The sequence below is a fragment of the Nicotiana sylvestris genome, chromosome 4 (genome assembly GCF_000393655.2).
Source record: "Nicotiana sylvestris chromosome 4, ASM39365v2, whole genome shotgun sequence".
Classification (NCBI taxonomy): Eukaryota; Viridiplantae; Streptophyta; class Magnoliopsida; order Solanales; family Solanaceae; genus Nicotiana; species Nicotiana sylvestris.
In genome coordinates, this window is record NC_091060.1 from 159609351 (window position 1) to 159620422 (window position 11072).

The 11072-nt window shown below is 35.6% G+C and overlaps 1 protein-coding gene across 2 annotated transcripts; it reads left to right on the forward strand.

The window, feature by feature from the left end:
- The first annotated feature begins 385 nt into the window (after positions 1–385).
- LOC104243212 (glutamate receptor 2.9-like) lies at positions 386–10533 on the forward strand. 2 transcript variants are annotated; one of them, XM_009798372.1, is made up of 5 exons: positions 386–687; positions 5225–6537; positions 7136–7451; positions 8871–9265; positions 10005–10533. In XM_009798372.1, exons 1-5 carry the CDS (start codon positions 396–398, stop codon positions 10422–10424), a joined length of 2736 nt encoding a protein of 911 aa, XP_009796674.1. In that variant the 5' UTR covers positions 386–395; the 3' UTR covers positions 10425–10533. The 2 variants fall into 2 exon arrangements, with proteins under 2 accessions (XP_009796674.1, XP_009796675.2); XM_009798373.2 differs by having other exon boundaries at positions 390–687; positions 7283–7451.
- The last annotated feature ends 539 nt before the right edge of the window (positions 10534–11072 follow it).

Here is an 11072-nt window from a genome sequence, read left to right on the forward strand (position 1 = left end):
ATTATGGTTGTAGTATGACTACCTCTTAAACCAACCTTATTGTTTTCCAGTTTGAACAAGTCCTAAGGATGATTCTTCTTGAAAGTCAACTTTATCTCCTTGTCTTAGTTCTTGTTCATTTAGGGAATAGTCTATCGTCAATGAAGTGAATGAAAATTATGGAAAATTAGGCTTAACAGAGACAGACGACAAAACATTAAGTGATTTCTTTTTATTTGTTTTAATATAAATGTAAGTAGACAAAGTTATATGATATTTGTATGGGTAGGAAGTAGCATGTATTAATGAAATATTCGAAACGTTATAATAAATGAAAAATAAAAAGTCATGGTCCTTTTCTTAGCTCCTTCACATATGACACAGCAACTGCCAATCAAAAGTCTAACCATACGAAAATGAGGAGTGCTACTACTCATGATGTCTTCTCTTTGCTACTAGTCTATTTCTTATTGATTTATCAAATGGCTAATAACAAGAATGGTGTAAATGGTTCAGTAAATGATGATTGTAACATAATATGGAGGATAGGAGCAATCATTGATCCAATATCCAGGTTGGGTAAAGAGCAAAAGGTAGCCATAGAAATGGCAGTTCATGAATTTAATGGCCAAAATTCCAAATGTTCAGAGTTAGTTTTCGACTTTGCTTATTATTCCCATGGGAGCTCAAGTCCTGCTGCTTCCATTGGTAATGCCCAATAACTCTTTAATTATCTTCATTTTAGGCTTTTTCTCTTTTTCTTTATTATCTCTCTCTTACCTTCTTTGATCTTATAGCCTAGCCTGTTTGGCCGAGCTTCTCTTTGGCCAAAAGAGCTTTTTTCAAAGTTAAGGTATTGAGTCAAGCTTTTAAAATAAAAAAATTAGTAAAAACAGTAACAGAGTTTCTGAGAAGCAAGAAAAAAAAAACAATATTCCCAACTTTTAGGAATAAACTACTTTTTTTTTTCTTCTCAAAAAATGCTATTGTTTCCTATCTTTCTTGGATTGTGATGTTAACCCCAGATGACAAAAACACCCAAGAAGCTGAAAATGCTCTATCCTTATGCTTAGTTGTTGTTGCTGTAAATGTTTGTTCAAATACTAATTGCTTCTCAAAAATATTTTTTTAATTAATTAACAAATACAAACTGCTTCTTACCAAAGTATTTTTTTGTAAAAAACTTTCGAGAAAAAATATTTGTCAGAATAAGCCGATTTTAAAAGTTTATTAACAGGCTATTAGAGGCAATGAGGAAAGTTAAGTAAGAAAATATGAAAATCCATCAAATCCTCGCAAGCTCTTACGGAGTTCTTTGGTTTCACATACATATATAGGAAAATGATATTTGTATTTAATTGAGAGCCAAGTGCAGTCTTCCTAATTTTTTGAAGGAAAAAATATTCTATTAGTTTCAAATTGAGTGTTGAATTTTCTTTTTTAGCATGTCAAAGTTTTACTTTTTGTTTTGTTTACTATTTTAATGAACAAAAACATGTTAGACTCTATTGAAAAAGCAATATACATTATACACCTATCTTATTAGACAATTCATTCTGTGATTCTTTTCCTAATAACACGAAAAATCAAAATCATCGAACTTTTTATATATCCTCTTACTACACCATTCGAGAAACTATAAATATTTAAAAGTCATAATAGTACTTTTTTAATATTAATTAGCTATCCTTTCACATCAAAGAAAAAAATTTAATGTGTTTGGACTATCATTAGATTAGTTATTAGATCCTCTAACTACTTCTACAATATATTATTAATCCCATAGACCCTCCCACGCAAGTTATTGGCCTTTGGGTGGAGGCAAAGCTGAATATAGAAAGTACTTAACTGAAGTCACAACTTAAGCGTTTGTCTCATACCATATAATTTTGCCAAAAAGATTAATAATATGCATAAATATTTAGATACAACAACAATAACATACCTAGTATTATCCCACATTGTGGGGTCTTGGGAGTAGTCGCGAAGCCAGAAATTTACTCAAGGGTGTTCAAGCTAAAAATATTCTCCGAGAAAGAGTGTTCAATATATATTATATACTTCTAAAACCTAATATTTTACCTATATACGCAATGTAATTTTTTGACGAAGGGTGGTCAACTTGGGAGGGTAGTGTATATGCAGACCTTACCCAGAGACGGCTCAATCAGTATGGTGACCTAAAGCAAAACTTTATAAGAGGCCTACGATATATCCAATAATTTTTTTTAATATTTTTATCCGAACCGAGAGTTTGAGAAAAACGTGAGGAAGAACAAAAAAAAGATTATGCAACTCAAATTATGCAATACCCTTTTTATTTGGCAGAATAGATAGATGAGCTAGTATGAGCAGAGAAAAAAGAGAATTTGATTTTATAAACAAGAACTGAATTAGCTGAAGATTGAAGAAAGAAAAAATACTGCAAATTTTCTTTTTGGTCACTTGTAGGCTTGACTGGCTCCCAATTAGAATACAGGAGCCTAAAACATTTAATTTATGTGAAGAAAAATAAATGAACTGGAATAGTTTTAATTATTAGATATAAGTGACAAAATTACTACATCTACAAATGATAAAAATTTAGCTATACAATTTTATTTTTTTTAAATAGTAGTACTAATTTTGAGGCCTTAAAGTATTGGGGGCCTAAAGCAAGTGCTTGACTTGCTTTAGGCTTGAGCCGACACTGACCTTACCCCTACCTTGTGAGAATAGGGAGGTTGTTTCCAATAAACCCTCGGCTCAGGAAAGTATAAGCACCACATTAATGAAAATATAGACAAGAAGGGACAGTACCAAAAAGCCATATAAAAGCAGAATAAAAACAACAAGATAGTAAGATGATCAACAATTAAAGAAAATAACGGTTAGTCATAAAAAACCTACTACCAACAGAAAGCGAGACTGCGTGCCAATACTACTGTTATGAACACTCTTGGCTACCTACTCTACTACCCTAATCCTCGAACTTCATACTTTCCTATCAAGGGTCATGTCCTTGGTCAGCTGAATTTGTGTCATGTCTTGCCTAATCACCTCTCTTCACCTTTTCGTTGACCTACCTCTACCTCTCCGTAGGCCCTCCAATGTCAACCACTCACACCTCCTCACTGGGGCGTCTGTGCTCCTCCTCCCCACATGACCAAACCACCTAAGTCGCACTTCTCACATCTTGTCCTCAATAGGGGTCACACCCACCTTGTCGCGAATAACCTCATTTCTGATCCTATCTAACCTGGTGTCCCCGCACATCCATCTCAACATCCTCATCTCTGCTACTTTCATCTTCTGGATATGAGCGATCATGACTGGCCAACACTCATCCTCATCGACATCATTGGTCTAACCACCACTCTATAGAACTTACCATTAAATTTCGGTAGCACCTTCTTGTCACATAAAATATCGGAAGCGGATCTCCATTTCATCCATCCCGCCCCAATATGATGTGTGACATCTTCATCAATCTCCTCATCCCCCTGAATAATATACCCAAGGTACTTAAAACTACCTCTCCTAGGGATGATCAGCGAGTCCAGCCTCACCTCCCCTTCCCCTACTAGGGTCTCGCCACTAAACTTACACTCCAAGTATTCTGTCTTGGTCCTACTCAACTTGAAATCTTTAGATTCCAGGATCTGCCTCCATACCTCTAATTATGCGTTCACACTATCTCACATCTCGTCAATCAATACAATATCATCTGCAAATAGCATATACCACGACATATCCCCTTGGATGTGGCGCGTTAATACGTTCATCACCAGAGCAAACAAAAAAGGGCGGAGTGCCGACCCCTGATGCAACCCCATCATAACTGGAAAATGGTATGAATCCCCACCCATCATCCTCACTTGAGTCTTTACTCCATCATACATGTCCTTAATCAACCTAACGCAGGCAACATGTACACCTCTAGCCTTCATATCTCCATAAAATCTCCCTCGGAATTTTATCGTACGCCTTTTTTAAGTCGATGAACACCATATGCAAGTCCTTCTTTCTCTCCCTATACTAGATCCATCAATCTCCTAACAAGGTGGATGGCTTCTGTTGTCGAACGCCATGTCATAAATCCAAACTGGTTCTCGGAAATAAACACACTCCTTCTCACCCTTAGCTCTACCACTCTCTCCTAGACTTTCATAGTATGACTAAGCAACTTGATACCCCGATAGTTAATTGCAATTTTGGATATCACCCTTGTTCTTGTATACAGGAACCATCGTGATCCACCTCAACTCTTCGGGCATCTTCTTCGTTCTAAAAATAATAATAAATAACCTAGTGAACCACTCCAAGCCTGCCTTGCTCGCGCTCTTCTTAAACTCCACCGAGATTTCATCCGGCCTGGTCGCTTTGCCCCTGCTCATCTTACGCAGAGCCCCCTCAACTTCATCAACTCGAATCCGCCTACAATACTCAAAGTCACAACGACTCCCGAAGAGTTCCAAATCACCCAGTACAATGTTCCTACATCCCTCCTCGTTCAAGAGACTATGAAAGTAGGTCTGCCATCTCCGACGGATAAGCCTCTCATCCAACAAAACTTTACCTTCTTCGTCCTTGATGCGCTTCACTTGGTCCAAGTCACGCGGCTTTCTTTTTCGCGCCTTGGCTAACATGAACAACCTCTTATCCCCACCTCGAGGCTCGAGTTCCTCATACAAACGACTAAAAGTTGCAGTCTTGGTCGCCGTAACTGCTAGCTTTGCCTCTTTCTTAGCCAACTTATTTACACACAAAAATAAATTGTGATCATTCTAGATCCAATAACTCTAAGTTTTTTACTCCCCTCTAGACGGAGGCGCGTACTTCCAATGCTGTCAGAGGCGGATCCAGGATCATTGAAACCATTATCTTTTTAAAGTTATATGTTCATATCTACTGCTCCCTTCATTTTAATTTATGTGAACCTATTTCCTTTTTAGTGTGTGCCAAAAAGAATGACCTATTTTCTTATTTGGAAACAATTTAATTTTATTCAATGATTTATAGTCACACAAAATATATGTGTCTCATTTTACACCACAAGTTCAAAAGCTCTCTTTTCTTAAACTCAGTCCCCAGTCAAATGAGTTCATATAAATTGAAACAGAGGGAGTATTTTATAATTTTAATAAATTTTTACGTTTAAATTTGTACTCCATGTCGAAAGTTATGGTTTGAATTAAATGGTCGTCAACACACTACATCCACCCCTGAATGCAGCTTTTGTGAACTAACCTTAAAAATTTTGCAGCAACCTATCTTGTCAACAAGAAGCAAGTGCATGCAATTCTTGGACCATTGACACAACAAGAAGCTGTTCTATTTTCTGAATTTGATGAATCCTACAAAGGCATCCCCATTATTTCTTTAAGTCCAACAGCCACATATTCTCCTCAACTAGTTTCACCGAAAGATCCACCTTCATCACTTGTCCAAATCAGTGACGATGTTAAGTCCCAAATGCAATGCATTGCTGCCTTAATTGGCCATTTCAAATGGCGAAAAGTGATAGCTTTATATGAAAGTACTAACAGCTTCTCCAATATGGATTCTGGACTTATCACTCACTTCTCAGATTCCCTTAAAGTTGTTGGCTCTACTGTTGAATATCACTTGGCTTTTCCTCCTTTACTCTCTCTTTCAAATTCAAAATCATTCACTAAAGAAGAGCTGGAGAAGTTAAAAACCAAGAATGTAAAAGTTTTTGTGGTGGTACAGTGTTCTTTAGACTTCGGTTTGGTTCTTTTTGAAATGGCAACAGAAATGGGAATGATGGGTAAAGATTATGTATGGATTATTTCAGACAATATGGCAAGTTTTTTTGACTCTGTTGAACCTTCTGTTTTACTGAATATGCAAGGTGTAATTGGATTTAAGTCGAACGTTGACGACAAAAGTGAGTCTTTTAAACAGTTTAATGCCAAATTCAGGAGAAAGTACAGATCAGAATATCCTGAAGAAGAAGAAGGAAACCCAAGTCCTAGTTTTTATGCACTTAAGGCTTATGATGCAACTTGGGCAACTGCTAAGGCAATGCAAAAGTTAACAAAAAACAATTCAAGTGAACTGGTGAAAACCATTTTGTCCAGTGATTTTGAAGGTTTAAGTGGGAAAGTTAGTTTCAAGAATGGTGTAATTTTCCAAAAGCCAATATTTAAGATCATTAATGTGATTGGCAAAAGCTATAGAGAAGTGTCATTTTGGTCACCAGAGTTTGGTTTTTTTAATGACCTTGTTGAATACAATGGGATGAAGTTGAAAATTGGCAATGGTTTAGGAGGGGATTTGGAGTCAATTTTGTGGCCAGGTGGTCAGCAAAAAGTTCCAAAGGGGTGGACTATAGGTGGCCTAGAAAAACCACTCAAGATTGGAGTACCAGCAAAGGGTGCATTTAATCAGTTTGTGACAGTGAATTTTAATCAAGAAAGGAATGAGACTATAATTGGTGGATTTTCAGTTCATGTTTTTGAAGCAGTTGTGAGACAACTTCCTTACTATTTGCCCTATGTGCTTGTTCCCTTTTATGGTACTTATGATGAAATGGTTGTAGGAGTTTCTAATAAGGTATGTTATATATATGTCTCTTCAACTTATCCACTATATGAATTATCTTAACTTTACTCTTCGTTATACTTTTGTATCACTCATATCCTTGTCGTTTGCAAATTGTCTCATTTGTTCTTGATTTTAACGGAGCTCCAGCATGAGCTGTGTGATCTCCACGTGTAAACATACTCCAATGGAAAATGGTCGAAATTTAAACCATCTACTTTGATTATGGTTTAAAATTACCATCCGTAATACTTCAAGGAGATATGTTAAGGTCATGAATAAATACGAGACCATTTGCTAATAACAATGGTTAAATGGACCCAGTCGTATAATAGAACTCTTAAATTTTTCATCATCAAACAGTAAAGTCAGCTGCCATGACTAAAAGGCCACGGGTTCGAGCCGTGAAAACAGCCTCTTGTAGAAATGCAAGGTAAGACTGTGTACAATAGACCTTTGTGGTCCGGTACTCACTCAGACCTCGCGCATAGCAGGAGCTTAGTGCACCGGGCTGCCCCTTTTTAAACAGTAAAGTCTGCTTCTTGGAGCTCATTGTTGCTAGTGAATTTGTGTTTTAACATCTGCAAATACTTACCAGTTCATGAAATAGAATCTGGATGCAGCAGTAGGTGATACAGAAATAATGGCTGATCGCTATGAGTATGCAGAATTTTCACAACCCTATATTGACTCTGGACTGGTCATGATTGTGACTGAAAGACCAATACTCAAAAAGCCTCGTTTTATTGTTATAAAGGCATTCAAGTTGAAGTTATGGATTCTGCTGGCAGTGATGAGCATGTCCACTGGAGTTGTCATCTGGTTAAATGAATACGTAAATAACAACCCTGACTTCAGTGGTTCTTTCCCTCAGCTTATTGGATCCATGCTTTGGTTTTCAGTCACTGTCCTCTCTTTTTCACAAAGTAAGTTTCACATGTGATCTTTGCCCTAAGTTTCACAAAGTCAGATACATTATTTACTGTCTCTAGCCAATATACATTAATTATACTATACCTATGTTATATAATGAATTACACATATATTATATATTTATCGGTGATTATAGTATAAGCGGTTGGGTGGGCGGCTATTTAAGTTAATTCTTCAATACACAACATTATATATCTCGGGTAAAATAATCAAAAATCTACTCCTCTACTATAGGAAATTTCTTAAAATTACCTTTTGTACTTTAAGGATTCTTGTTGTTGGTAAATTATCTCGTATTTGATCTTGACCCTTTCGGAACACCAACCTGAAGTATAACGGAAGATGATTTTACACCATAGTCAAAACCAGAGGGATAAACTTGGACCAACAAGTACAAGATGATTTGTTAACAGCAATAATACGATGGTTCCAAAGTATGACGGAGAGTAAACTTATTTATATTATGTATGATTCAGAGGTAGCTATTATCAGTATAGAAAGTACAAGGGGGTTGAATTGTTGCCTAATTAAAATTTGGTCTACTAATATAAGTATTAGTTGACTAACCACGAGGCAGAAAGAGTAAAAGCAGTAAAGAGGAATAGTAAGACACATACAATTTATGCTGGCTCGGTACCGTTGTGTTACTTACAAGGGTTCCCTTAAGATCTTTGAATAAAGTTACAAAATTGATGGTTTTTGTGTTTACCACCAACGTACAAAATAAGCACTTGAGTTCTAATCAGTTGGCACAACTTTTTTTTGTACTTTAGATCTCTCTATCTTTTGAGACACTGATAACTCAGAATTACAGTGTTTGAACTAAGAAGTAGACAGATTTGGAATACACTTTTTGTAGTTGCATGATCTTCTTCTTGAGAGAGCAGCCTCTTATACAAGAGAAAAGAGTCATTGAGTCCTTTTCGAAATTGGAGGCACAAGATCTTTAATTAAGAGATTTGACCCAAGAGGTGCATCTTTGAATCTTGCTCTTTGACTGGCCCAGATTCGAATGTGACATTCCTTGTCACAACTGAATTTAAGGAGAGATTAATTTGTAAGCGTGGTCTTCGAAATTGGAGTGACCATGATTGGTAATCTGAATTCCCTTGATTGAGTCAATTTGCTTCTTGATTGATCATTAATGCTGTAACTGAATCTTCATTCTTTCCTTGATTGAGGACGAGTCAATCTGCTTCTTGATTGATCATTAATGCAGTAACTGATTCTTCATTCTTCCCTTATTTTGAATCCAGTAGCAATCTTGCTAAGCATCTTCATTCTTTCCTTTTTGTTTGTCCTGAAATTATAACATAAGATGATATTGTCATCATTGAAACTTAAACTTAAAGCTATCAAGTACTTTGGTCAAATTTAAAGGCTTAAAACTTCAATTGTGGGACTCATTGCAGGAGAATCGATCAGAAGCAATCTATCTCGACTTGTGCTAACAACATGGTTATGTGTAGTTGTGGTTATCACAGCTTGCTTTACAGCAGTTCTTTCTTCTATAATGACAGTTCCTAGGCTGGAACCTTCTATACTAGATGTTGATTATCTTATAAGGACCAATGCTGCAGTTGGTTGCAATGGCAATTCATTTATTGTTCGTTATCTGGTGAATTTGCGTTTCAAGCCAGAGAATATCAAGAAAATCAGTTCAATCAGTGACTATCCTGAAGCTTTTAAAAAGGGAGAAATTTCTGCTGCTTTCTTTGTAGCTCCACATGCCAAAGTTTTCCTTTCAAAATACTGCAAAGGTTACACCAAGTCTGGTCCTGTCTTTAAACTTGGTGGATTTGGTTTTGTAAGTTCAGCATTTCACCTTCTTAGCTTTTCAATCTGTTTATCTCCATTTTTAGCGTATTAATTTCACGCCTGTGCATCAAACTTTATCCACTATAACAGTGAAGGCACAAAACTATTTTACATTAAAGTCGGAATTTTACCACTATAACAATATAGTCACTAAGTTATTTGTCACATTAGAGTAAATGAACATCAGTCAATATAATGCCGAAGTCACTGAAATTTACTACTATAACTATAATGGTAATATTTACTGACTTCACTACTATAATGAAAGCACACAACTCTTTCACATTAAAGTTGGAATTTTACCCAATATAATAGTATAATCACTGTGTTATTTGTCACATTAGAGCAAATGAACATTACTCATTATAACACCAAAGTCACTGAACTTTATTGCTATAACTATAGTGGTTTATAGTGGGGTTTAGTGATTTATTATTAATATACTTCGGTAGGTAAATATCATTTCTTTTAACGTGACAAAAATAGTTTAGTTACTCTACTGTTATGTGGCCATTGGTGAATTTGATCCTTTATTTGGCCTATAATATTATCTTAAACTAGTGTGACTTCACCATTATAATGAATAAATTTCAGTTCTTTTAATGTGACAAAAATAGTTTAGCAACTTTACTGTCCGGTGGCCATAGGTGAATTTGAGCCCTTATTTCGGCCTATTAAATTCTTAAGCTAGTTTATTTATGATTTCTGATCTTATATTAATCTATCAGGTTTTTCCGAAGGGTTCTCCTTTAGCAGTTGATATCTCAGAAGCTGTTCTTAAAGTTTCACAGAGTGGAGAAATAAATCAACTAGAAGAACAAATGCTTATTTCTTCAAATTGCTCTTCTTCATCAGCTAAGGAACAGGATCCTGGATTAGGACCCGAGTTGTTTTCAGGCCCATTACTGATTTCAGGTGTTATTTGTGGAATTGTACTTTTGATCTCAATTGCTCGTTTAGTCAAAAGGCACTGGCTAATTTTGAGCTCTATAATTGCAAGTAATGCAGCTATGGTTTCTAGATGGGTTTCTCTGGCTTTGACTCAGTGCTATTCAATATTAGGTATTAAATTCTGTAAAGTTAGCAGCCCTGTAATTGATCAAAGATCAAATAATCAACAGAATGGTGAAATCGCAGAGGTATTCTAATGTGCCAAAAGCTGGATTATTGACAACTGCTACTTGTCTAATAATGTAATCTTGTAAATATATGATTTTCAAAATCAACAGTTGTAAATGAGCCAAAGAAATCATTGTGCAAATCTACATTTTAGAGGCTCTACTTTTCTACTAATATTTCATTTATTTGTAGTGAAAGGATGCTTAAAACGCGCATACTATGTGACATTTTAAAACTCACTTATTTACATATTGGGACGTAGAATGTCTTTTTGGCTGAGGAATCAGAGATCTTTCTCCTGCTGCCTAAATCCAATAAGGTTTTGTTAGATAGGAACAAATTGATTAATACTAATAACTCTGATATAGAGTATTACATCTGAAAGAATTAGCTAATGAACACCTGACCTGAAAATTTAAGGTATGCAACGGAATTTGGCCCCTTTTTCGTCTGAATGGGTGCAAATAAAACACATATCATGTGTACTTGTAGTCGATCCGCACGTAATAACACACGTTCAGCGTTAGAATTTTGAGTTTTGTGTTCTAGATTTTAGAGAAGTCAGGTTACTTAATTTTGAATAAATTTTTTATAGGAATTTTTACCTCATATAGCAAAGATTGATACCTTATTTATTTTAAATAAATACCCTTTTAAAAAATTATACTCCATAGCTA